The following is a 27666-nucleotide window of genomic DNA, read 5'->3' as shown; positions in this document are numbered from 1 at the left end:
TGTGTTCATCATAATGGGTTTTTGAGCCGTGCTTTGTCTGGCCTGTTTACCATGGGTGACCCTGCCAGGAATGGCTGTTGTTATTTATGTGCTTAAAAACACTCACACATTTAGTAGTAAATTGGTGGGCTTCGATTGAGGTTCCTCAAAGCACAGAAAAGGAAGTTTTGAATTTCCTAAAAAGCAATATAGGGATGATTAGTATCAATAAATATAACCTGGTTTTAGGTGTTCACACTTAACTAGTAGTTTTTCCTCTGGCGTTAAGCATAGGCTAATTTTGTAGGTGTTTATTTAACAATACAGAAGATAAGGAATGAGTATTTATATCCACTCAAATGAACTCATGTTCAAAATTTGTGAACTTAAAAAACAAAAAATTGGGGTGGGGGGCTAATAGATAGGAAAATCGGTATTTAAATAGACTTTAAGAAAAGTCGTTAATGACAGCACTATTTTGATGTAAGCCAATACTTTCCTCTTATGCTTGCTTTTAGAGAAAGCGAGATCGATTCACATTTTGCTTTGCTTTCGAACGAACTGCGATAGCTTTACAATGGCCGTGTGACATTTGACCTCTCCTGTTACACTGCAAAATCCAAGGAAAAGCACAGGAAGTGATGGCTGCATTGTCGCTCAAAGAAAATGTATGTTATGAGACAGTCAAAACGGCCATTTTATGGCCATACAAGTTGGTACCTGAAGCCTATCGTCAAAAATTCAGGAATTACATAAAAGCCCCAAGCCGAACTTGCGTTGAGTTTGCTCGGAAGAAGGGAATACTTTTTGACAAGTGGTGTAAATCAGCCAAAGCTGATACTCTTTCTGCTGGGGACTCAGAAAAACTGTTATTTCTGGGTCCCCATGAACCACATCCACCCAACACCCCCCAAAAAAATATAACTGCACCTTTCAGAGTGGCTTTTTATTGCGGGCACAACTGTGCACTAATAATCATGGTGTCTAATCAGCATTTTGATATGGCACACCTGTGAGGTGGGATGGATTATCTTGGCAAAGTAGAAGTGCTCACTATCACAGATTTAGACTGGTTTACTTTGTGAACAATATTTGAGAGAAATGGTGATATTGTGTGTGTGGAAGAACTTTTAGATCCTTGAGTACATCTCATCAAAAATGGGAGCGTTTATATTTTTGTTGAGTATATGAAAATGAGGGCCACTAGATCCAAAAACAAAGAGCTGACAGCAAGCACCAAGAAAGCCTGGGATGCAGTGATTAAGGCAAAGGGAATCCAACCATCTATCTACTGAAGATTGACATATCGTTTTAAAAATACCATCCATCCATCTTTTTTTTTTCATGTAAAAAAAAGACTGGGAAGTATACGTGGTGATTTCTTCACATTATTCCAATTTTTTGACATCCTGTTTTCGTGGGTTTTATGAGCTGGAAGCCCAAATAATGTAAAAATAAACAAATAAATACTTGAAATCACTTAAATTGTGGGCCCTAAATCTATAATCTATGAAAGTTTTACTTTTTAAATGGAATTACAGAAATTATTTAACTTTTTGAGGATATTCAAATCGTTTGACGAGCACCCGCACTGTATTATGTATATATGGTTCTAACTTCTAAGTATGAACAGCAGAAAATGAGTCGAAACCAACAAAAACAAATTAAACTAGAGCTTCGGGCAGCTATAAAGGGCCCTCCCACGTTGGGGTACTGGCACGTTTGGTTAGTTGCACATTCAAAGCAGAAATTTTTTGAAAATGGCATAATAAACTTTTACATATTATGGATTTTTTTTTTTGCCAGGGGTGATGAGTGTGCAAAGCGCAATGAGTTTTGGGTCAATGTTAAGACCCTCAAAAATCAGCCTCCATTTTATTTTTTGGGCAATGAGTTGCCTCGATTTTAAAGTACATATATACATACACATCATCGTTTTATTCATAGCACAATATTGCTTTTATTATCCATAGAGGACATAATAAATGAACAAATAAATAAAAAGTACACAGGTCTGATGCCACAAAAATTGGTCGAAAGTAAAATAGATGACTTAGTAATCACACTTACTATCAAAATTTTGTACAATTCTGAAAATACCTTATGTGTCGTAATTTTTTTTGTCGACCCAAGGGCTAGGTGGCGATATATTTATAACTGACTATTGTCATAGAGATACCTTCAGGTCGTGACTATAAACATACAAGTGAAGTTTGGGAATTTTTTAGGCAAAAAACAAAAATTATTTGTACCGAGGAGTTATTACGTATTTCATGGAAAAGGGAATATGAAACAAAAAATATGATGCCCCAACCTGTCATATAGTATTTTGAAAACTCAAGATTTTTTTCCTATTTTCTTGGCCTAGGTCTTGACATGGTCCAGGCCAAGTTTGAAGTCAATCGGATCAAACGTGTAGGAGAAATGGACAACAGAATGCCCCCTGTAAATGTGCAAATATCGGCAACAAACGGACATTAAAAAATTCGTAACCAAGTTTCATGAGTTTCTTTGTATGTTTAGGCCCTCCCCCCAAAAAATATTGGCGAATAGTACCTTGCCACGCCCACAGCAATTCGCGAAAACTCACAAACTTGTGTTATGACATCAGGAAGGCCTAAACACTTTTTTTTTTTAATTTTAATTTTAAATTTTTTAATTATTATTATTTTTTTTTTAAAGAGCTCAGTATTGTTCATTCGGTAATGTCATCATCATTGCTCTTTTTTTTTTTTTTGTATGTGGGTGAGTATGTGTACGTATATGTGCGTGCGAGTGTGTGTGTATTCGTTAGCTCACCAAAAACCTATCGGAAAAAAATCCCATACCGTTCACCTAAACCGAACACCGCCGTCAGGAGACCCGAGGGGACCAAAGAAAACAAAGGAAAGTGAAATTCAGCACCGGCCAGACACCACCCACCGGGCCACCAACCAGAATTCCTCACCAACTCCAGAAACTCCAACAAATCCAAAAAAAAACAGGGAGACCTCAAGAGACCAAAGGAGAGACTGAGGAAAGGAAGGAAGGACAAACGAAGCAGAGTGAGATCCACAGACACCAGCCTCCACCGATTCAATGACCTGAGGAGGAAGCAGATTGTGTCTGAGTTTCGATAGATGCTGGTGTGGTGGATCTGGCATGCATGAAAATCTTCACCAAAGAGGGGAGCCGTCGACCCCTGCCAGGACAGAGCAAGCGCAACACCTCAGGGCTGCGCCAAAGGACGACCCCCGGGCCCTGCCAGGGCCACCGGCCGGAGAGCAAACCCAGGAGCAGGAGCGCCCCCCACCCCAACACGGCCCGCGCCCCCAACCCAACGCAGCAGGACGGAGCACTGCAGGCCCGCCAGGCACCCCACCAGTCCACAGCCCCCGCTCCCCCCACGACCTCCCCGCCCCCCATCCACCCCCGCCATCCACCCCAACCCAGCCCCAGCCGCCCCCAGGCCCCCAGACACCCCCCACCCCCAGCACCCCGCCACCACCACCCCCCCAACAAAGCCGCCACCCCCGCCACCCACCCCAACCAACCGGCAGCCCCCGGGGACCCCCCGCACCCAGGCACCGGCGCCGAAGAGGGGCCGGACAGCGGAGTGGAGAGGGCAGCCGCGCCCACCCCACCCCCCGCCGCGTTGAGGGACGGAACACCGGGGGCAGCAGGGGAGATGGGGGCACCGGAGGACGGCCGGCACCCCCGAACCCCAGGCCCAGCGGGGAAAGGCCCCGGTCGTCACCCCAGCGTTCTTAGTGAAAGTTAACCCCTGTTACTGAGTCCGCCAGCTCGCCGACTGGCGAACTCTACCCCTAAATCTTGAATGTGTCCCCACCCAGTGTATATACAAGTGTGTGTGTGTGGTGCATTAAAATTAGGAGCAGGTGAACCGGAGCAGAGGGAAATGATATCCCCACGCTCCGATCCACCCGCCTCCCAGGCATGTCAGTGAGTGTATGTGGTGCATTAAAAAAATAAAAAATAGGGGGGGGGGGGGCGCGGCGGGGACACTAAACACTCTTCTGCGCAAATATGAGGTAGATCCAGTTAACGTGGTTAGAGAAAAAAGTAGAAGATTTTTTTTAAATATTTTTATTTGCCAATAGGTGGCGCTATCAGTACGAATTAATATAAGTTCGTAGATGTATTCAGACCTGGACTCTCATCAAATGAGTGAAATTTTGAGAAGATAGGATCATCTGGGTCAAGTTAACGCAGCTTTTATTGTCACGGTAAATCATCAGACTTCGCAGCACCGTAACAGCCTCGCTCTTTGGCGAAAAGTTACAATATTTGGTGTTGGGCATGATCAACATCTTAAGGCTTTTCTGACAAAATTTCAACTGGATCCCTCAAACGGGCTCGGCACAGTAGATACAAATGTAAAGTATGACATTTCTTGTCACCACTAGGTGGCGCTACATGTATAACCGAATATTATCATATAGATGTTTTCAGGCCGTGGCTATTAAGATGCATGAGAAGTTTTGGATTTTTTTTGGAGCTTGTACAGCAGAGTTATTAACCATTTCCTCTTTTTTGATGAAGGAAATATTAAAGGTCATTCAAAAAGTCAAGATTTTTCCCCCAGTTGTTGTCCCAGGTCTTGAGATGATACATGCCAAGTTAGAAGTAAATCGGATGAAAACTGTTGGCAAATGGGCGAAAAGAATGACCACAGTGAACACATTCAAAACACATTAAAAAATTCATAGCCCACTTCCTGTACATTTTAGGATGTGGCTTCCACTGACTTTTTTGTATGTCTCGAGGCGCTTCACGTGCCTGCCAATTTTTGTAGCCCTCGGTCAAACGTGCCGGGATTGTTGCATATTTTTCCACGCTAGGAGGCGCTATATGTTGTTATGTTACTTCATAATATCAAAGCCCGAGGAGTGCAAAGTTTGGTGAGTTTTCGTAAATGTTTAGGTCCCCCAAAATGAGATAGTTTACAAAGAGGGACCTCGCAGCGGTTTTTAAATTTTTGTATCAAAAAAATATCGAACTGTGACTACTGTATCGAACCGAACTGAACTGTGAATTTTGAGTGTTTTTGAGTTATTTGTGCATGGATTGTATGGAATCGGGCTAAATACGCATTTGGGCTAAATAGGCATCTGTGACTACCCCCAAGTAGAGGAATTCAAGTCTACCGTCTTCAGGTCTTGTTCATAAGTAAGGGAAGAATACATATGCAACATCCCAGTCTCTTACGTTTTTATGGTATCAACCTCAGCAGGACACCACCCTTTAATTTCACATGTCTTAATCGTGGCTTTGAAAGCAACACATCTCCCTGTAGGAATTCCTGAGCAGCAACAGAATAAACAGTTAGGTTTTTACACTTTCTTTGCTTGTATAGTTGAATTGTGAGGCTTACCTGGAAATGTACTTGTACAGAGACGATAAACTCACCATAGCTTCCTGGCTTGTTAACTAGCCGCGTGCAGTTGCTGTCATGGGTACACATATATTTATCCTCACTCTACAAAACACACAGTTCCACCAGATTATTAAAGCTGCATGAATGAAAAATATACCATACATCTATCCTCTGAACTACCTATCCTAACTAGGGTCATGGGGGTGATGGTGCCTGGCTATTTCATTTGTCATTGGGCGAGAGGCGGGGTGCACCATGAACTGGTTTCCAGTCAATTGCAGTGCACAAATAGACGAACAAACAACCATTCATACTCACACCGACAATTTAGTGTTCATTCAACTTACCATACATTTTTGGAATGTGGGACGGGGGCCTCATTTATCAAGTGTTGGTACGAACAGAAGTGTGCATATAAACGTTGCCATGCAAAGTGTGGGATTTATCCATTTCATTTGTGCGTGACGTGCGTAAATTTACACACAACTCTGACCACGCGTACGCACAAAACCGTGCGGTAAAACAATGAAACAACAGATATTAGGGAGATACATTATTACAGACATCACCAGCAAGCCAAAATTAAGGAGTTCCAAAACATTTCGAGTCATAGATCAATTGCAACTTCATTTCAATGAAAGCACAATAACACATGAATTCAGCTATGTGAACAGGAAATGATTCCATACAATTGATGCAAAAATAACCTGCGATCTCAGTGGGCTGGAGGAATTTACCTTACCGTAAACCACACCCGCATGACCTACAGTAAACCAATCAAGACGCAAGACGTCATATTTGCGTTGGCACGTGTGTTTTGCTGCGGACAAACAAAGCAATCCAGCTCCCGGTGATGCATTGCGTGGTTATACAAAAGCAAGAAAAAAAATCAATTAACAGCTTGTATAAGGGTGGTAACCGTTATCCGATCGACTAACCGGGGTCCTGCTGTGGTCACAGCTTGTGTAAGAGAGATAACCGTGTCCTGTTTATTCCTTTCCCTAAACCCTCAAACAACTACAAGAATGTCTGAGCTGGATCAAACTTTGTGGAAGACCACACGACCAGTTGAATCCTTCCAAAATTACCGTCTGCACTAAGGTAATGTTCTCCATTGTTGTTTTTAGCCAAAGGCTAACGATAGCTCCGGGTAGCTAACCGTCCACGCGTTTATTGACTTACTATTTACTATTAATGCCAACCAAACATTGAATCTATGAGGTAATATAAATTTATTCTTACCCTGCTTGACAAGAACAACGTCCAGAAACTTTGGTTTTGCTGACAATTAGTCAAAGTGAGTGAAGCGACTCTGTCTTTTTCTGACTTCTGTAGCAGCAGACAGTGATGTGTATTTCCTTTGTTTTTGGGCAAAATTGCATGGTGAGAGAGTGAAGATACCCTTCACAAAAAAATTAAAGCCCCCTCTGCTTACTTTAAAGAGAAATATTGGTGTCTCGAAAATACCCGACCGAGAAATTACAAGGAAGATCGAATCACTTTGTCATTACTGTGTATGCACTTAAGCTCATCTTGACCGGTTAATGTCAGAGGGAGCTGCTCGTCGTATTTAGTGGGCGGGTAGGGGCGTGCCACGGTAAGGTCAATTAAAGCATGATTAATTAATTCTTTGATTGGAACAATGATGTGCGCATGCATCGCTGGATGCCCGGGGAAAACGGATAATTGTCAACGGGAATAGGCTGATGGATGTTTCAGCAACATGTTAACAATGTTGGAGAGTCCACGCATGTTGTGCGCACTCGATGATGCATACCCCCTCCCCTCGTCTCACAGATTCTCTTTGCCCTCTTTGTCATGACTTTGGATTTCTTACAGGGATTGCTGCTACTATTTTAGTTTTAGTTTTTTTGTGATATGCTGTGCTGTTTTCCTTTCTATATCACAATGAGATGGTTTGTCAACATATTGCAGTGCATACAGTAAAACACTGTCGTGCATAGTCCTTGTAGCTCCCAAATCATCACTTTTCAGAAACGTCAACCTTTTTTCAACTGTTAACATTGCATCGTCAACAAGAGCAAGCCATTTCAACACTTAGGCCCTGTTCACACGGAAGCAACCGGCTATGTTCCTGAAACAAATCTTGTACAGACAGAAACGTTTCAAGACATTCGAGTGTCTGAAAGAAGACGCTGAGGACGTTTAATGGCTGTAATATATATGCAAAGTCTGGAGTGCCGCTGTAGCTAACGGAAAGCATAGAAGACGAATCAGCAAAGACGAGGAACCACTGATCTGAATATATTACTGGATAACCAAGACTTTTGAAGCTACAAGGCCGCCATATTACTCCTCCCAAAAAATATTCCTCAGCATACGATCCTATACATTTACAGTATCGAAATTGGAGAACATTTTGAGACAGTACTTAGAAACAGCATCTTCATTTTGATGGCACTGACATGGTCAGTGACACAAATATTTACTTTTGAGATATGTACTAAGGATTTTGAGGGAAAAAAAGGCTTTTGCAGGGAAAACATGCTGTTTTGAGGCCAGGCACAAACCGATGAAACAGAACAAAAACATCCATTCATGAGATCCATCCATCCATTTTCTTAACAGCTTATTCCCCACAAGGCTCTCGTCTTATGACGGCTGCTGCGTGCACCGCCCACAAAACTCTTGAGCGTTGCATTCGAGCAGTCCTCTGAGTGGTCACACAAGACCGGCCAGCCCTTGAAGTACAACCGTGTCTTCTTTAAATGTGGAAATTGGATTGATGTTCAATTCTTCAATAAACTTTTGAAACAAAATGGCTTCTTTGCCGCAATAAATTATAGTGGGAGCAGGAGAGAAAGAAAGAAAAAAAAACATTAGTGGGACACGAACCCGGGACGTTCTGCTTACAGGTTGAGCGCGCTGCTGACCACTCCACTGTTCAATAAGTTAGTTTCAATAGCGCATACATTTTACTTGTAGCTACCATGGAACCTTTCTGGGAAGTTAAGACAGCCAGTTGTCATTGCACTTTGGCATTACAAATGTGAAGGATAATTGATTGCTTTGAATTCATTTGGACAGAATGTTTACTGATTAAACTGGCTACTTTTATCACTATCCTGCAAGCATAGAGGTTTCAGAAAAAGTGGACGTGTGTTTAGGCATAGGCGGTGCGAGGGTGGGTCCGCACCTGATGATGTCATAGAGTGAGTACCTGCTCCTTTTCTCGGGTTGGGAGGGGCTGGTGCTGAGAGAGCAGAGTGACCTAGAATTTCTCATAGAGGAGCGAATGGAGAAAAACACCACTTCGGTAATGTTTTTGGTAAAGGATTAGGCATTTAACATGGCTAAAAGCTCCAAAAAGTTGATTTTTCAAGTTACTGTCCCTTTAAAACAGCATTTAAAAAGACTGATAGTTACTAATTTGGTCTGTAACATGTCGGTGCAGTACATATGCAAAAATGTTGATCATTGTTTCTCAAAATAAAAGCAGATGTTTGCAAATGTGCAAATTATGAAATGTTAATTTTTTTTCATTAAACAAGATATTCAAACGATTAATGGAATCAAAATAATTATAAATACATTTTACAATTGACTAGTTATTGAGTAATCAAATACTGTAATCACTGCAAAGCTACACCAAATCGATTCTACTGAATCAAACTGAACCGAATTGTGCCATTTTAAAATCGAACCATCCTTGTATCCAATCGGACCCAGTGTGTGTGTTTGTGCGTGCGTGTGTGTGTGTGTGTGTATTACAGGCATACTATGACATACTGTACATTGTTTCGAGGTCATGATTGGCATGCAGTGAACTAGTGCAGTACTTATTGTTTTTCATTACTGTTTTATATTTATATTTAAGTGCTTTTCCTACAGATATTTACTGTAAATATGACTAATAATGTGTGACTGTAGAATAGTGATGGACTATGACTTATTCTGTCAGTCAATTTTGACTACGAAAAAGAACTGTATCTCTTCTCAAATTCTCTTTTTTTTTCCGCCTCCTTCCCCCAACTTTAATGTTTAAGATCACCAAACAAATGTAAAAATCAGACAAAGATAACCCAAGTAAACATAAAATGAAGGTTTAAAATGTTGAGAAAAAGCAACCAACAAACTAGTGCCCTACCCCCACATGCCCCCTGTTTTGCCTGTTTGATGACATCAATATTGTGTAACTGCACACCACTCCTGATTGCACTGCATGCTTATTTTTTCTCCATGCTTGCTAGAAAGACAAATGCTGCTTCGCCCACTAGAGTTCTAATTGTAAATTGGCCTCCTCCATCAAAAGAATAACCTGGTTACTAGTTTTAACCAGGCCTAATCATATAGGAAGAACAGAAGGCATAGTGAGCAGAAATAGGAGTAGGGGAGAGAGACATAATCACGCTTCATCAATTGTAATGGCAATACTCAATCAGTTACAATCATGACATTAACACGGGCTGACCTCTGGACAGTATCCTTGGACTTGATTTTCTGTCGTTATCAGTTTAGTAATGATGCAGAAGACAGAAGCTCCCTAAACAAACAAATGAGCACATCACCAACATATGCCATAGAATGTTAGCAACCCAATTTTTCATACCTGTGTTGGTGTGACATAGTCTGCAACATCCATGACTTTGTCATTGTAGACTCCAAAACCTTTTACCTTTGTCATCACTGAAGATTCAATTGCCGTGTCCCTCACTTGGTAAGCCTTTTCATAAACAAACACCCATCTGAAATACAATGTGGCCAAAAAATAATGATAATAATGAAGGAGTGAAACAGCGAAGGTGATTCATGATTGAACAGGTTATTTTGTCTTGTGCACACTAAAAAGGAAACAAGCACTGAGCAAAGAAATTCTTACCTTGCTTATCTCTATGCACTTACAAAGAATATAACAATATAAATATAATAAGTGCTATTTTTAATAATGCAAGATTAATACGGAAGGGAGAAAGGGGGGTGTACAATGTAGATAAAAAAAAACTATTTAAAAACTAGAGCTGCGGGCAGCTTTAAAGGGCCCTCGCAGCCCGGGCCACTTTGCCACATATATATATATATATATATATATATATACATCATAGCTCAATATTGCTTTTATTGTCCATAGAGGGCAAAAAATAAATAAATAAAAAGTACTTATGTATGGATTTTTCTGATGTCACTGAACATTTTGAGTGGTGGGAAGTTAAAAAATATATTCATAAATAACTTAGTTATCACACTTACAACGAGTATTAAAATTTGGGACAAAATAGCTTATGTGTCGTAATTTTTTTTGTCGACCCAAGGGCTAGGTGGCGCTATATTTATGACTGACTATTGTCATAGAGATACCCTCAGGTTGTGACTATTAACATACATGTGAAGTTTAGGATATTTTACAGCATGTACCGGGGAGTTATTACGTATTTTGTCTTTCATAGCGAAGGAAATATGAAGCACAAAATATGGCGTTCAAAAATTGGCAAAAATCGGACATTCAAAAATGTGTAACTCACGTCCTGTTTATTTTAGCATATGGGTCCAAGAGACTTTTTTGTAGGTCTTGGGATCCCTCATATACCACCATTTTTTCGTAGATCTTGCTTAAACATACAACCGGGGCTGCTTTGTTGAAAATTTCTAGGGGGCGCTAGTGAGTAATTAAAAAAAATCGCACAATACATGATAAAATATTGCTCATTTTGCCAGGCCAGATGTGTGTTCCAAGTTTCATGAGTTTCTGTGCATGTTTAGGCCCTGGCGTTGTTTTCTTGGCAAACAGTACCTTGCCACGCCCACAGCGATTCGCGAAAACTCACAAACTTCGTTTTATGACAACATGAAGCCCTAAACACTCTTTTGAGCAAATATGAGGTAGATCCGGTTAATGTGGTTGGAGAAAAAAGTAGAAAAAAAAGTTTTAAGAAAAAAATGTCAGTAGGTGGCGTTATCAGTACAAGTAAATATAAATTTGTAGATGTATTCAGACCTGGACTCTCATCAAATGTGTGACATTTTGAGAAGATTGGATCATCTGGGTCAAGTTAACGCAGCTTTTATTGTCATGGTGAATCATCAGACTTCACGGCACTGTAACAGCCACGCCCTTTGGCAAAAAGTTACAATATTCGGTGTTGGGCATGATCAACATCTTAGATGTTTTCAGGCCGTGGCTATTAACTCTGTGACCGCCAAAAACGTTTCATAACGTTTAGTAAAATTCAAATGAGTGCCGCCAAAGACGTTAAAAGACGTTCACTATGTTGTTGTTTTTTGGGGGGGGAAACGGGTGGAGGAAAGCCTTGGCCAGCTGTGCTGAAAGTATCAAGCAGATCGAGTTAGTATAATGACTATTTTTGGGCACTAGATGGCAGCGATGACTCTCTTTGGACAAGATCGGGTAGGAGTCAGTAGAAGACGTGAGGCGGAGCTAAAGTGTTGAGGGGAGAATGGCTGAGGAGGTGAAAATGGAGACCGGTTGCAAGCAGCTCACGCTTGAGCATTTTTTTCAAAGACGAAAAGCATCGACCAATGCTAAAAAGCACATTGATGATGATGATGGTGACTCCGAGGTTGACGCCGAAGTTGGAAGCGTTGACGCGGCGGCTTCGATCACGTCGTAAAGCCTCACTGGCTAGCGATGCTAACGGCGGAAAACGTGGTGCACAACCGAGCACTTCTGCACATGCGGACGTTCAATCGGACGATGAAGAGTACCCCGAGTCCAATGCATATTCATCGGAGGAGTGGGTACAGTCTGATCACGGAGAAGACACTGGTTCTGGACTACGATGCCACCATGAATGGAGTGGATAAGATGGATCAGAACATATCTTACCACCCGGTATAGGAACTGAAGGACATGAGGAAGCCAGACGTAACACAAGGTCACCGTATCATGATCCTGAGAGTAAACTTGATGACAACATGGCCAAACACAGACTGCAGTATATACCTGCCACTCCTCGGGAAAAAAGGCAGGCAAGAAAGTGTTGTAGGGTCTCTACGCGAAGGGGCAATTGCAGTGAAACTAATCTGTGGTGCAAATCCTGCTGCGTCCCCTTGCACGCAGGGGAGTTTTACACAATATACCACACAAAAAGAAAAACTGTGTAGTTGAAACATCCACACAATTGTAAATAGTACCACAGTTGCACATATTTGTAAATAGTTTGCCAAATTGTTTTGTCAAATTGTTACACTGTTGAATGTAAATAAACGTATTTTGCTATCAAAAAACACTTTTTCATTGTTGGTGGTAGTGTTTTACAGAAGTAAAGCACTGTTTAGGTGTTTGTGGCATCATTCACTAGAGTGCATGAAATAATATCGTTTCACAAAAAGCTTGATTTCTCCGTATTTTGGTCCAAAACAGAGAATTTGGTTGAAACTAACCTATTTTCTATTGTTGATTACTGAAAAACGGAATAAGGTAGAAACAAACTTTTTTTTCCTGATGAAAGATGAGAATTCAATCTTTCATTTGGTAATATCTGTGTTTCCATAGTCCAAACACAAAATGTTCTGTGGACCTTGAAAGATCAGTCAAAATGCTTAAATCAGCTGGCACCCACATATCCTCTTTTCTGAAAATGCTTGGCAGTCAAAGAGTTAAGATGCATGCGAAGTTTGGGATTTTTTGGAGCTTGTACAGCAGAGTTATTAAGCATTTCCTCTTTTTTGATGAAGGAAATATTAAAGGCAAAATTTGAGGCCCCGCCCCCGTCATATAGTATTTCAAAATGTCAAGATTTTTTCCCCAGTTGTTGTCCCAGGTCTTGAGATTATACATGCCAACTTAGAAGTAAATTGGATGAAAATTGTTGGCAAATGGACAAAAAGAATGACCACTGTGAATGTGCAAAAATGGGCCAAAATAGGACATTCAAAAATTCATAGCTCACTCCCTGTACATTTTAGGATATGGCCGTAAAATACTTTTTTGGACGTCTCGGGGTGCTTACACGTCACTGCCAATTTTCGTAGCTCTAGGTCAAACGTGCCGGGATTGGTTTTTATTTTTGTACATAGCGCTATGGAGCTATGTCATTATGACAACTTCATAATATCACATTTTTCGCCGTGCCCGAAGAGTGTGCAAAGTTTGGTGAGTTTTCATCTATGCCTAGGGAGTCAAAAATTGCATCATTTGCTGAGAAGAAGAAGAAGAGTTACAGCTGCGAGCCGTTTTAAAGGGTCCTCTCAGCCCGGGACACTTTGGGGTACTTGCACATTGGGGTACAGGCACGTTGGGGTAGAGATACATTCAAAGCCAAATAGCTTTGAAAATGGCATAATATACCTTTACCTATGGATTGTTTTTATTTTTTTTGCCAGGTGTGATGTGTGTAAAGCCAAAGAGTTTTCAATGTTAAGACCCTCAAAAATCGTTGTCCGTTTTTATTTTTGGACAACCAGTTGCCGTGATTGGCATTTTTTTTTAAATTACATATATACACATCATCGTTAGTTTTACTCATAGCACAATATTGCTTGTATTGTCCATAGAGGTCATCAAAAATAAATAAATAAATAAAAAGTACATATGCATTGATAGGTCTGATACCACTGAACATTTTGAGTGGTGGAGGTAAAAAAATATTCCTAAATGACTTAGTTATCACACTTACAAAGAGTATCCAAATTGAGGACAAAATACCTTATGTGTTGTAATTTTTTTTGTCAACCCAAGGTATAGGTGGCGCTATATATATATATTTTTTATTTTATTTTTTATTTTATTTTTTCTAAAGAGCTCAGTATTGTTCATTCGGTAATGTCATCATCATTGCTCTTTTTTTTAAATTATTATTATATATTTTTTTGTATGTGGGTGAGTATGTGTATGTGCGTGCGTGCGTGTGTGTATTTGTTAGCTCACCAAAAACCTATTAGAAAAAAATCCCACACCGTTCACCTAAACCGAACACCGCCGTCAGGAGACCCGAGGGGACCAAAGAAAACAAAGGAAAGTGAAATCCAGCACTGACCAGACACCACCCACCGGGCCACCCACCAGAATTCTTCCCCAACCCCAGAAACATCTAAATTCCAACAAATCCAAAAAAATCAGGGAGACCTCAAGAGACCGAAGGAGAGACTGAGGAAAGGAAGGAAGGACAGACGAAGCCGAGTGAGATCCACAGACACCAGCCTCCAACGATTCAATGACCTGAGGAGGAAGCAGATTGTGTCTGAGTTTCGATAGATGCTGGTGTGGTGGATCTGGCATGCATGAAAATCTCCACCAAAGAGAGGAGCCGTCGACCCCTGCCAGGACAGAGCAAGCGCAACACCTCAGGGCCCCCCAGGCCGCGGCAGAGCCAAAGGACGACCCCCGGGCCCGCCAGGGCCACCGGCCGTAGAGCAAACCCAGGAGCAGGAGCGCCCCCCTACCCCAACACGGCCCGCGCCCCCGACCCAACGCAGCAGGACGGGGCACTGCAGGCCCGCCAGGCACCCCACCGGTCCACAAATCCCAAACTTTACATGTATGTTTATAGTCACGGCCTGAAGTTATTTCTATGACAGAGGTGGTCAATCTCGGTCCTTGAGGGCCAGAGTCCTGCTGATTCCAATCAACAGGATCGTTATCAGGCTTATGCAGAGCTTGCTGATGAGCTGATTATATATCAGCTGTGTTGGAGAAGGGCAACATGCAAAACCTGCAGGACTCCGGCCCTCAATGCCCACCTCTGCTCTATGACAATATAGATCAGTTATAAATATAGCGCCACCTAGACCTTGGGTTGACAAAAAAAATTACAACACATAAGGTATTTTGTTCTCAATTTGGATACTCTTTGTAAGTGTGATAACCAAGTCATTTATGATTTTTTTTTTTTACTTTCGACCACTCACATTTTTTAGTGGTATCAGACCTATCCATACATTGTACTTTTTATTTATTTATTCATTTATTATGTCCTGTATGGACAATAAAAGCAATATTGTACTATGAGTAAAACTAATGTACTTTAAGCTAGCGCTGCGAGGCCCCTAATGTTGTTCGTCCATATTCTTCTTCTTCGTCTTCCTCTTCTTCTTCTGTGAGGAGTGGGAGGGATAGAGAGAGAGAAGTGCGAAATTTTGAGCGTTTTTTTGTGCTTTTTCTGGCACTTTTTTCATCTTTTTTTGATATTATGTGTAATAGTTTTTTTTCTTTATCTTGTAGTTATTTTTTGTAAAACTTAGTGGTTAGTGTTGGTGGGGGTTTTTTTTCGGTGGTGGACCGGCGTCGCCGGTAGGCAACATGCCGGTGGCGGAAACGCCCGCTGCCGAGTTCGAGCGTCTCACTCGCCGGCACGCAGTTAAGCTGTTGCCGGCAGTGGGCTGCTCGGTGGAGGAGGCAGGACTGGCCGTGGGGAAGGTGGTGGGATACAGTAGTATTAAATCTGCGTCCCGAATGAATGGAGCGATCGTTATCTTCCTTGATGACACTAACAAGGTGGGCCAGGTGGTTGAGAGCGGTGTTGTGATTAGCGACACCTTCACTCCCGTTCTCCCCCTCGTGAGCCCTGCAAGAAAGGCAACGATCTCGAATGCTCCGCCGTTTATTAAAAACGAGGTGCTCGCTAAAGAACTGTCGAGATTTGGTCAACTCGTTTCACCGATAAAAATGGTGTCTTTGGGCTGCAAGTCACCGCAGCTTTAGCATGTTGTGTGTCACCGGAGACAGGTGCACATGGTGCTTAAAGACATGACGGGCGAGCTGAACCTGACATGCACTTTTAAAGTTGATAATTTTCCGTATATGGTGTTTGTTTCTACTGAACACATGAAGTGTTTTGGGTGCGGTGCGGAGGGGCACCTAGTTCGCTCCTGTCTGCGGTGGTGGCCGAAGGGGCGCCGCAGCCCACGGAGCCGACGGATTCGGCGGCGCCGGAGGCTCCGGTGTTGGCCGGTCCGTCGGCTCCGGTCGCCCCGGTGACGGCGGATTCGGTTGATACGGTGCCATTGGTGGGCGGGGCCGCGGAGGGGTCGACAGGAGCCGGCGGTGGCCCGCCACTGCCACAAACCGATAACGTAATACAGGAATCGATAAAAGAAAAAAGGGGAGCAAACGCCGTCATTCTACGACCGTGTGAAAATGTCTTTGTGAATGAAAACATGGCTGATGTGGGCGATGAGGCAATGTCTGATGATGACACACTGAAAGTGTCGCAAAAGAGAAAACTTACTATTCTTGTGAAAGGTATTGTTAAAAATAGAAAAACGACTGAAAGTGAATGTGATTTTACACAGGATGACAACGATGTACCCTACTCTGTCGAAATGATTAAGAGGTTTCTTAAAGATACAAAAGGGGTACGGCAAACCGCCGTATCCGAGCATTTTTCCGATCTCAGGCTTTTTATTAAGTCCGCAAAGCCTCTTTCACGAAGGCTTGGGGAAGTGCTCACCGACCAAGAAATTTATCGGCTCAGAAAGAGCATAGCGAAAGCCAAAGATGAATTGCACAATGATGAAATTGGTGATTAATCTCCTTTTATTGTTTTTTTTGTCATTGCTGTGTTGTCCTAATGGGTCGCTATTTATTTTCCCATTTATGTGTGATTTTAATATGGGAACTCTGAACGTGAATGGTGCCCGGGCTGATTTCAAAAGAGCTGCTCTTTTTAAGATGATGGAATTGAATGGACTGAATGTGTTGTTTCTTCAAGAAACGCACAGCACTGACAACAATATCTGTGAATGGAAAATAGATTTTAAGGGGGAGGTAATTCTGAGCCATGGTTCCAGTACCAGTGGTGGAGTTGGTATTTTATTAGCTCAGAATTTTTTGCCGGCTTCCTTTAGTGTAGAGGAAATTATTCCAGGTTTTTTACTAAAAGTTATAGCTTTCTATGAAAATGTTAAGTTTGTATTTTTAAACGCCTATGCTCCAACCAGAGGGTTGGAGAGGATCACGTTTTTGGATAAGTTAGGTGATGCTCTTAAAGCGTGTCGTGGTGATTTCGTGTTTTTAGGCGGTGATTTTAATTGCACTGAAAATTCCGCTCTGGACAGGAATCATCCTGAGCCACACCCTGGGTCGTCTCACAGACTCAGACAGCTCATTAAAGACCACGAGCTGTCTGACCTATGGAGAGTTTTTCATCATGACACACGACAGTACACATGGAGCCATAAGTATGAGAATTATTTATCCCTCGCCAGACTTGATCGCTTTTACTGTTTTAGTCACCTTTTGAATATTTTTAAAAGGTGCTCGATTCGGCCTGTTGGTTTTAGCGATCATTTTCTTGTGTCTTGTTCCGTTTTTATTCAGAACATTCGCTTACGTAGCGCCTATTGGCATTTTAACACAGCTCTTTTGAATAATCAGGCTTTTAAAACAGCTTTTAAGTTTTTTGGGTTATCCCACAGAGAGAGCAGACCCAATTTTCCCACCATCCAGCAATGGTGGGATTACGGAAAAACTCAGACCAGACAACTGTGCCAGAATTGCACTCGCTTTGCCACGGGTGAGTTGACCCGGACTGTAAGGGGTCTGGAGAGACAGGTAGAGGAGTTACAGTCTTTAGCTGCTTCTACTGGAAATCGAAGGCTTTTAGACTCCCTCAAGTCCAAACAGTCGGCGCTGGCCAGCCTGCTCGGGGTTTCTGCACAGGAGGGCGCTGGTCAGGTCGCGTTTTATGAACATCTCGCAGATGGATGCTCCCTCTCAGTTTATCTTTGGGCTTGAGAAGAAAAATGGACAAAGGAAGATCATTCATTGCTTACGCACGGGTAGCCGTTCTGAAGTTTCAGATTCTTCTGGGATTAGGAAATATGCTGCCGGTTTCTACAGAGACCTTTATAGGAATGAGTGGTCAAGTAATCCAGAGACACACAGCAAATTTTTAAGCGGTCTCCCTCAGGTGAGCCAGAAGCAACCCCCCAGTCGGCGGCACCGGTGAGGCTCGAGGAGCTGGAAGCTGCCCTGGGGAGCCTGCAGTGTGGCAAGGCTCCTGGCATTGACGGCCTTTCGGTGGATTTTTACAAATCCTTCTGGCCGATTGTCGGACCAGACTTGCTTGCCGTGATGAACGACAGCATCAAAAATGGGAAACTCCCGTTGAGCTGCAGGAGGGCCATCATCACCCTGCTACCAAAGAAGGGAGACCTGCAGGACAATAAGAACTGGAGGCGCCAAAGCGCTGGCCCTTAGGCTGCGAGGGGTGATGTCGTCCATCATCCACCCTGATCAGACCTATTGCGTGCCGGGCAGGCTCGTTAGTGACAATGTAAATCTAATTCGGGATTATTTGGAACTCTGCAATTCCTTGGCTATTGGGACTGGTCTCATTTCCATAGACCAGGAAAAGGCTTTTGACAGGGTTGAACACCAGTACCTGTGGCAAATCATGGGTGCCTTTGGTTTCAGCCCTGACTTTATAGCCATGATCCGTGTGTTTTATTGTGACATTGAGAGTGTTCTTAAAAGAAATGGTGGTCTGAGTGCCCCCTTTGACGTCCGGAGAGGGGTGAGGCAGGCCTGCTCTCTCTCTGGGATGCTTTATTCTCTGTCCATAGAGCCTCTGCTCCACAAGTTAAGGGAAACTTTAAACGGTGTGTACATCCCCCAGTGTTGTATGTCTTTCAAACTGTCTGCCTATGCCGATGATGTCGTAGTTTTAACTAAGTCACAAGAGGACATTGATACTTTAAGAGCAGTTGTGACAGAGTTTGGTTTTATTTCATCTTCGCGAGTGAACTGGGGGAAGAGCGAGGCTCTCATGGTGGGAGAGGGGCTGAAGGACAAGCTCAAATTGCCGGGCGAACTGGCATGGAAAATTGGGGGTTTTAAATATCTGGGCATAGTTTTGGGGGATGAGACCTACAAAAAGAAAAACTGGGATAATGTGTTGGAGACGGTGAGGGGGAGGTTAAAACGGTGGAAATGGTTGCTGCCAGAAAATGTCTTACAGGGGCAGAACCCTCATCGTCAACAACTTAGTTTCGTCTTCCTTGTGGCACAAACTAATGGTCTTGGACCCTCCAGCCTCTCTCCTGGAAGAGTTGAGCGCATTTTAATTGATTTCTTTTGGGGGGGCAGGAGGCACTGGGTTCCAGAGCATCCTTTTCCTCCCTAAAGAAGAGGGGGGGGGGGGGGGCAGGGCTTGGTGCATTTGGCCAGTAGGGGCGCTGCTTTTAGACTCCAGTTTATACAAAGGCTCCTGACTGGCCCCAAGGATGTTCTGTGGAGACCATTAGCCCGATGCACCCTGCAGCGTTTAGGTTTATGTGGGCTGGATTTTAGTTTGTTTTTAATGGACTTGTCACGCATGAGCACAGCTTCTCTGCCTTGTTTTTATTGGAGTGCTTTCAAAGTCTAGAACTTCCTGAAGAAACAGCGGGCGGAGCAGGCCGACTCACTGTACTGGCTCATGCAAGAACCTGTCCAACAGGGAACCCTACTGGACTACCCTAGCTGGGGGGGAGCGACTCTGTCCAAGACCCTTCAAGCTGCAGGGGTCGCAACGCTTGGCAGTGGTGGAGCTGACCGGTCCCAGTCTCGAGGAGCCCGCTCCGCTGGCCTCCATTCTGGGGCTACATTCCTTGAGGGTCGTCAACCAGCTGCTGAACCACTGGAAAAGAAGACTGGCTGGACATGAGCGCTCCCTCCTCAGTCTGTATGGCAGTGGTTCCCTAACTCCAAACACGGAGGATGGCTTCCCCCACATCGGCCTGCATCCAGACTTGGGTGACTGCGGCGGACCCCTGCTGGAGAACATTCCAGCAGTTTCGTTGGGAGCCGCTCCTGGAAAACAATTTTACCGAACAATGGTCAAGACCTTACACAAAAACAAACTTAACGGACGCTTGGACACTCCGTGGAGGAGAGTTATAGACGATAAACTGAAGCCAACTTGGGGCACCTTATACAAGGCCCCAGTGGTCAGGAAACACGGCGATGTTCAGTGGCGGATCCTCCACGGCATCGTGGCCGTGAACTCCTATATATCCGCGATAAATCCAGCCGTTGCGGATACCTGCCCCTTCTGTGGACACAGAGAAACAGTATTTCACTGTTTCTATCAGTGCGAGCGTTTGCGATGTGTTTTTGATTTGGTTGATAGGGTTTTTACTCAATGTAAAGTAGCTTTTCACAAGCACTCTTTTATTTATGGTTCTAACCACAAGGGCCAGATCAAGAGGGAAAGCCGGGTTTTAAACTTTGTTTTGAGCCAGGCCAAGATGGGTGTGTGGTTGTCCCGAAAAAGGAAAGTTGACGATGGGGCAGAAGTCGATCCTACAGTTCTGTGTAAAAAGTTGATAAAGTCCAGACTCTTTATTGATTTTAGTTTTTACAAGAGAGCAGGAGATTTGGATAGGTTTTGTGAGATGTGGACTGTTAACGGGGCACTGTGCGACGTGAATGAGGAGGCGCTATGTTTTAGTGATGTTTTGATGTAAAAGCTTTTTTATTTTTTTATCTATTTATTTAATTGCTCTTGCAGAGCTGTGTGTTAGGAAAAGAATGTAAATAAGAGCGGCAAATAAATGTATTTTTTCAAAATCAAAAATCGTCTTCTTCTTCTTCTTTGTAAACGATCTCATTTTTGGGGACCTAAACATTTACGAAAACTCACCAAACTTTGCATACTCCTCGGGCTCGGCGAAAAATTCGATATTATAACAACATAACAACATATAGCGCCCCCTAGCATGGACAAATATGCACCAATTGTGGCACGTTTGACCGAGGTCTAGAGAAATCGACAGGCACGTGAAGCGCCCCGAGACGCACAAAAAAGTCAGTGGAAGCCATATCCTAAAATGTACAGGAAGTGAGCTATGAATTTTTGAATGTCCAATTTTGTCCCATTTTTGCACATCCACTGTGGTCATTCTTTTTGCCAACAGTTTTCATCCGATTTACTTCTAACTTGGCATGTATTATCTCAAGACCTGGGACAACAACTGGGGGAAAATTTTTGACTTTTTGAAATACTATATGACGGGGGCGGGGCCTCAAATTTTGCCTTTAATATTTCCTTCATCAAAAAAGAAGAAATGCTCAATAACTCCGCTGTACAAGCTCCCAAAAATCCCAAACTTCTCATGCATCTATTAAGCCGTGGCCTGAAAACATCTATGTGATAATATTCGGTTATACATGTAGCGCCACTTAGTGGTGAAAATAAATGTCATACTTTACATTTTTATCTATTGTGCCGAGCCCGTTCGAGGGATCTAGTTAAAATTGTGTCAGAAAAGCCTTAAGATGTTGATCATGCCCAACACCAAATATTGTAACTTTTCGCCTTGTTTTTTTTAGCAATTAGCATTAGAATATAGGAGGGTTGCAATTACGTGATTCCGGCGGCGCGCAAAATTCAACTGGGGGTCAGGAAGTAGGGAACACCTATTGAAAATGATGGAAAGTGACTATGCAAAATCATTGGGTGAGCCCGGACGTAGCCGATACGCTCTAAAAATAGTAAAATATGTCGGATATGATCCTTACACTCTCACAAAAAGAGATTCCCTGGTGTGGAGGCAATCAACAACACAAACGACCTCGTTCTCCAGACATTGTACTACACCGCTAGCCAAATGAAGGCGTATAAAAGCCTGGAGCCTTACAACTATTTCTTGTGTGGTTGGGTCAGCGAACTCGGAATTTAGAAGCACTAAATGACTGCCGTCATGTTTTTGCTCGGGTGAGTTAAATGTGATTCAGAATCATTCTCAACTCAAACGTACACAAAAGTACCACTGGCGTCAGGCTACAAGCGAGCTGGCTAACTTTTACAACTGGTCTTAAAGCATAACTCAACACTTAATCAACTTTATTTGCTGATAAACTGTATAAACTGGTATCTACAAATGCTGTTTACATGTCCTGGTCATTATTTTTACATATTAGTACATGTTTGTTTAAAGTTTGATTTGGGGGCAAAAAACGTGTGTTTGGTGCCATCTTAAGATTAAACACTGAGATAAACACAATTTGGCTGTTTGTTCTTATATTACACGAGACGATACATACTACGTCACTTGTTCTTCATGACGTAGTCGCCCCCGCCACCCACCGGCTCATTCTCGTACACGCCTCCTTAAACGGCTTCTTAGTGAGTTGCTGCTGTCAATCACAGCCAGACCATGCCCAACCCTCTTCCCATTCGCAACCCAACGGTCCTCCAGGCAACACCCCCTTGAGCGCCGATTTCAAATCTTAGTGAGGGGTGGAGCAAGAGTCTGACTTCCTGTTGCGTTCTTCTTTAAAAGACTTAAACGGTCAAACAGAGACTCATCAGTAATGTATCTCCGTTCTGTAATTATGTAGACGTCTTGTGAATGAATGCTTAAGTATAAGTATATATTTCTATCAGTATGTTGTGGCCTTTGAAATGAATTAATTTAATTACAACTGTTTGATTTATAATATTACTATTTAGAAGTGGACAAAATTGCTTTAATTTACTCAGTATGTCTCTGTGGGAGAATTTAAGGTGAGGTGGGGGTGTGAAGCGAATGTGTTAAATAGATTCCTTTGTCTTTACAAAACCAGTTGAGCAAGAGGGTTTTTTTTCTCTTCACAGTACTGAGAGCAGAGCGAATGTGTTAATTAGATCTCTTTGTTTAAACTGGGGCCAGCAGGTCTGCTTTGAAAAACAACTCAAATTCTTATCTGATCTCTGCATAACATCATTGTGGGAGTGGGAGGGGACATCTAGGTCTGCTCTGAAAACAAAATCATTGTAGGAGGGGGAAGTTTGGTGAGTGTATTGATGTATCATGTGACTGTCTGGGAAGGAGAAGAACGGCTGAGGATTGGACGAAGAAGACGGGGAGGGGTTTGAAAAGTCAGGGGAGGATACTAGTGATTCGCTCGGAGGAGGAGCGACACACATGCGGGGGAACAATGGCGGCGTTTGGCTGCGACTTCATGTATCCATAAGCTTATGTGAAAATAAATCCTGATTTCACCGATCTCATTGTCTGAGTTTGATAATCAACATTGTGAACACGGGAAAACAAATAATCGTTTTCTAACACCTTCCAGGAAGAAGGACCTCAATTCAAGAACCACTCTTCGTGATAGCTAACGTAGCTAGCATTGCTAAAAAACAAAGACCCAGCCACCTAGCATGGACACCAGGGTTATTATAGTTTTGGAATTTTTCATTTTAGTTAGTTTTTATTTAGTTTTGAGTTTAGGTTTTTAAATTTAGTTAGTTTTAATGAGTTTTCAAGGTGGTTCTGTTAGTTTTTATTATTTTTTGTTATTTCATAAATGCTTAATTTTAGTTTAGTTTTAGTTGGTTTCAGTATGAGTTTTAGTTTTAAAAAAAATTACTTGTGCGCAATATTTAAAAAACACCATGGGAGCAATGTCATCTGAAGGTGCTTTTCTATTGGCTGCTGCTAGATGACGTCACTTTTGTGTGACACACTTTCAAATGTCCTTAATCCAGTTAATATCAAAATAAATCTACTTAAAATCATGCCCAAAGGCTCATGCATTCAATTTATTACCAATTAATAAATTAAAGGACATTTTTGCTATAATTATAGCTAGTTTTGTCAACATAAAATGTAGTTTCAGTTAGTTTTTGTTTTTTTAAAAAGCATTTAAAAAAAATTAAATTTCTTTAACGAAATAGTTTTTTGAATTTTTTTTTGTTAGTTTTAGTTAACTAAAATAAACTTGATGGACACACAAACTGTAGAACAAACTCCACATAGTAATATCACAGTGAAATAAGTTTCCAGTTATACCACATTGGCCTGTTTAGAGTTTTATTCAGCTATGTAAGTAGGATCATTACTGTAGCCTTACCTTTAACAAAGTGATCACTGCATATACGACCGTTGACCGTCTCAGCTCCTCCGGATTTCAGACGAAGGTTTTTAATCCAGGTCTGCCGTCTTCTTTAGGTAATTTTTTATTTTATTTTCGCCTTTATAGGTTACTAATTTCGGGACACTTAAGTAGCTTATATTTGTTTCTCGATTAGACCGGTTGGTACAGCGATAAACAGCACATAACTTTGGCATTTCCTCAGCTTTTTCCTATGGACAAATTACTTCCTGCCCCCATCTTTGGTTGGGCCGCGTGTCCTGGAGTCACATGAAACCCACCTATAGCTAAGTTTCATCATTATTCACAAATCTTATAACTGTGAGCTTTTTTCGGTATCTGTCTCAAAAAAGTGATATTGAACATCCCTAATTTAAAACGTATCTCAATTGGATGAGGATTTTGGTGTTGGTATATCCAATGATGCAGCTCCATTCCAGTTATTTGTTTCCTTTTTTAAAGAGCTCAGTATTGTTCATTCGGTAATGTCATCATCATTGCTGGGGTTTTTTTATTAGTAAAAAATTTATTATTACCATTCCAGTTTGATCCACACCAGTAAAGCGACCGTCGAAAAGGGCTCACATGGATATGGAGGAAGCGTTGGAAGAGGAAGACAAGCGACAAAAACACATGTTTTTTTGCAGGTTTGGCTAAAAAATTTATTCTCTGATTTCTCTCTCTCTCTCTCTCTCTCTCTCTCTCTCTCTCTCTCTCTCTCTCTCTCTCTCTCTCTCTCTCTCTCTCTCTCTCTCTCTCTCTCTCTCTCTCTCTCTCTCTCTCTCTCTATATATATATATATATATATATATATATATTCAAAATATATGTGCCAAATTAATCATGCCATATTTCAAAATTGAAAAATTGTGTTGTGTATACCTTCAAGTTTTTATTTCATGTTTTACAAGTATGTGGCCACCATCGGCAGCACAGACAACATCAAGCAGATAAAGGGGAATGGGAGGAATTCTCATATCGGCATGATGTGTTGTCCGTGCTGCTGGTGGTGGCCACATTTATCACTTGTAAAACATGAAATAAAAACTTAAATAAAAATTGTTTTTGTCTTTGAAATATTGCATGATAAATGGTGTATGAATTATGTATTCTCTTTGAATTACCCTGTATTTAAAGAATACTTCACTTTGTGATACTTTGGGGGAATTACATGTAACTGTTATTTAAAAAAAAAAAAGTAACATAAAATTTTGAATTATGGTTATTATTTGTTGTAGATACGACAGCTTTCTGCAGACTTGAGAAGGTGATGGCAAACAGAAGGATCATCAAGGATGTTGCTAAACTTAGCCCACATTACTATAGTTTAACTTTGAAGGCATTCCATAGTGTCATCCTTCGCTTTGCCCCGAAGAATGTTGTAGTTCCCTTTCTCGAAATGCTATGCAGGTAAATAAAACTGTGCTTGCTTGTAACTTTGACGTGTGTAACCTAAAATTTCTGACATCTTTGATTATTTTCTTTTTTTCTTATTACAGACTATACTTGACAGCGATGTATTACTTAGCGCTGCCTTTGATACCATCGTCTCAAGACTCATTTTTATACTCTTGCATTTGGCTGAATTATGTAGGTCTGGTGAATGCCACTGCTTTCTTTTCTTCACTTCTCCACGGCTTAGAAGAGGGAGTTAGGTGTCAATGACCGATTTGGAGGCTGCTTTACAGGTTATACGCTGGTTGATCGGGACAAGATCCGGGGCGGACCATCACCTTGGAGTTGCTGCCATGGACCTTCCCTGATAACATCTTCTTGCAGTGCTTCAACTTCTTCAATGGACTTTCGCACTATTCATACAATATTGTTGTAGTTTTCTTGTGCTGTATGTTGTTTCCTCAGTTGAAGTGATGGTCTATGGATACTGTGTTGCAATTATCACATTTATCTGTAAATAATTCAATTGCAATACATGTTTGAGTGTGTACATTGAAACGACCCCCTTTCAATTAGTTACATACACATTACTTGCTAATGATTTATATATATATATATATATATATATATATATATATATATATATATATATATATATATATATATATATATATATATATATAACCACAAAGATATCCTGTTTGTCAAACTTTATTACAGTTACATTTTTGTACCTATACCCACTGAAGTGAAGAAGTAATCCATAAAATCTTTGATTTGAATTGTAACCCTTTTTTACCCTTGTCATCAATTTGACACCAGGGATATGCGTGCAATGCAATATGTACATTGAAAAAAAAAAATGCGTCATGATAATTAATCAGTCGTCCCCACCAAATTATGAAAAGTCATGAAATATGTAGCCTAAACTAAGCCAACTATTAATTTGTGAATATAACATTTAGCAAACATAACATACCAGTGCATTCCCTTTAACCGCAACGGACCATAGTCTGCCTTATAAATTTGGCTTGCATTCTGCAAGGAGAGCCGATTCAGGCATACTGGCTTTAACCCTGAATGATCCACCATGCATTTGAGGTCCCCCTCAAACTCCCACAGGCGTCTGCTAACCTAATAGATATTACAAAGTATAAATGTAATTATGTCTCATTTAGCAATAAACCATAATCATGACAAACTAGATTTCCTTTTGTATGTCTTTACCTACCTGTGGTATCTCCAAGCAGCATACATATTCTCGCTCCGTGGGCATTGTTTTACAGTTTCCACAGGAGCACCTATCAAAAGAAGAAAAAAGTTAGAATTTCACCTGTATGAAAGTTGCCAACACAAACAGAATTGGCTAAGACTTGTGACATTTGTCTAATGTTGAGATGCAGAACAAGTAGCATTTTAAGCACTATGGCACTCCTTCTAATTTTGACCATGTTATATTCGGGACACAGACAAGACAGCTCTGCTGAATATGTTGCAAGACTTTATATATATAATTTTGGCCTAGTGACATAGTTTGATTGTTAAGTATCTCTTCAGTTTTAGCATTTACGCTGGTAGCAGTCTTAGTATTTGCTGGGGTTATTTACAGCCCCGTGATGACAACTTCTACTTTTTTTCCCTTTAAAAATTTTTTTTATTAGCCTTCAAGAATATACGGAAGAAAGGTAAGTATAATGTTACTGCACTGTTTATAAAAATGCTCATTCGCCAAAAGACCTCGAAGTAATAACGAGACAGCGGCGAAGAAGCTGTTAGCAGAAGCTAACGTGTAACAGTGTACACACAAAGTATTTGTATCTTACCACTCTGAAATGTCCTGCTGCTGTCGCTGAGTCTGAATTTCTGCCGAAGCCTCTCCCTCTGGGTCAGACTCTGGCTCAAATTGGTATGGTTGCACCACGCTGATTCAGCTCGCCATTGCCGACTGTTGAGTTGCTTCGCATTCAAAACATTAGCACGTGACTAGCACAGCCGAAGCCAAGCCCCTTCGAGAGAAAAGGGTATGGCCTAGGCGTGGCCTGCGGCAGCTATTTACATAAAAGTGATTTAGGGACAGCAAAAATATTAGATCCAAAGTCAATTTTGACGAATGAGATTTGAGAACTATTTAAGTATGTGGAAAAGTTGAATCCAA

The 27666-nt window shown here is 41.7% G+C and overlaps 1 protein-coding gene and 1 long non-coding RNA gene across 3 annotated transcripts in view; one reads left to right on the top strand and one right to left on the bottom strand.

Annotated features, from left to right (window-relative positions):
* Positions 1-25514, top strand: part of LOC147170320 (uncharacterized) — a 33318-nt gene extending 7804 nt beyond the window's left edge. The window contains exons 1-3 of one of the 2 annotated variants that reach the window (XR_015095865.1): positions 6224-6457; positions 24661-24763; positions 25355-25514. This is a non-coding gene — a long non-coding RNA (uncharacterized LOC147170320). Of the gene's footprint in view, positions 1-6223; positions 6458-24660; positions 24764-25354 lie in introns of those variants that run through there. The other variant, XR_015095866.1, reaches the window with a different exon arrangement.
* The window catches only part of LOC147170319 (P2X purinoceptor 3-like), a 61391-nt gene that overhangs the window by 28414 nt on the left and 5311 nt on the right, over positions 1-27666 (bottom strand). The window contains exons 2-5 of the mRNA XM_086083779.1: positions 9927-10062; positions 9789-9860; positions 5389-5458; positions 5188-5281 (exon numbers count right to left, since the gene is read on the bottom strand). Of these exons, the coding sequence (XP_085939905.1) occupies positions 5188-5281; positions 5389-5458; positions 9789-9860; positions 9927-10062 (372 nt within the window). The remainder of the gene's footprint in view (positions 1-5187; positions 5282-5388; positions 5459-9788; positions 9861-9926; positions 10063-27666) is intronic.

This window comes from Leptonotus elevatus, chromosome 8 (assembly GCF_054856555.1).
Source record: "Leptonotus elevatus isolate MCC_2025b chromosome 8, RoL_Lele_1.0, whole genome shotgun sequence".
NCBI lineage: Eukaryota > Metazoa > Chordata > Actinopteri > Syngnathiformes > Syngnathidae > Leptonotus > Leptonotus elevatus.
This window is presented reverse-complemented; position numbering and strand designations above follow the sequence as displayed.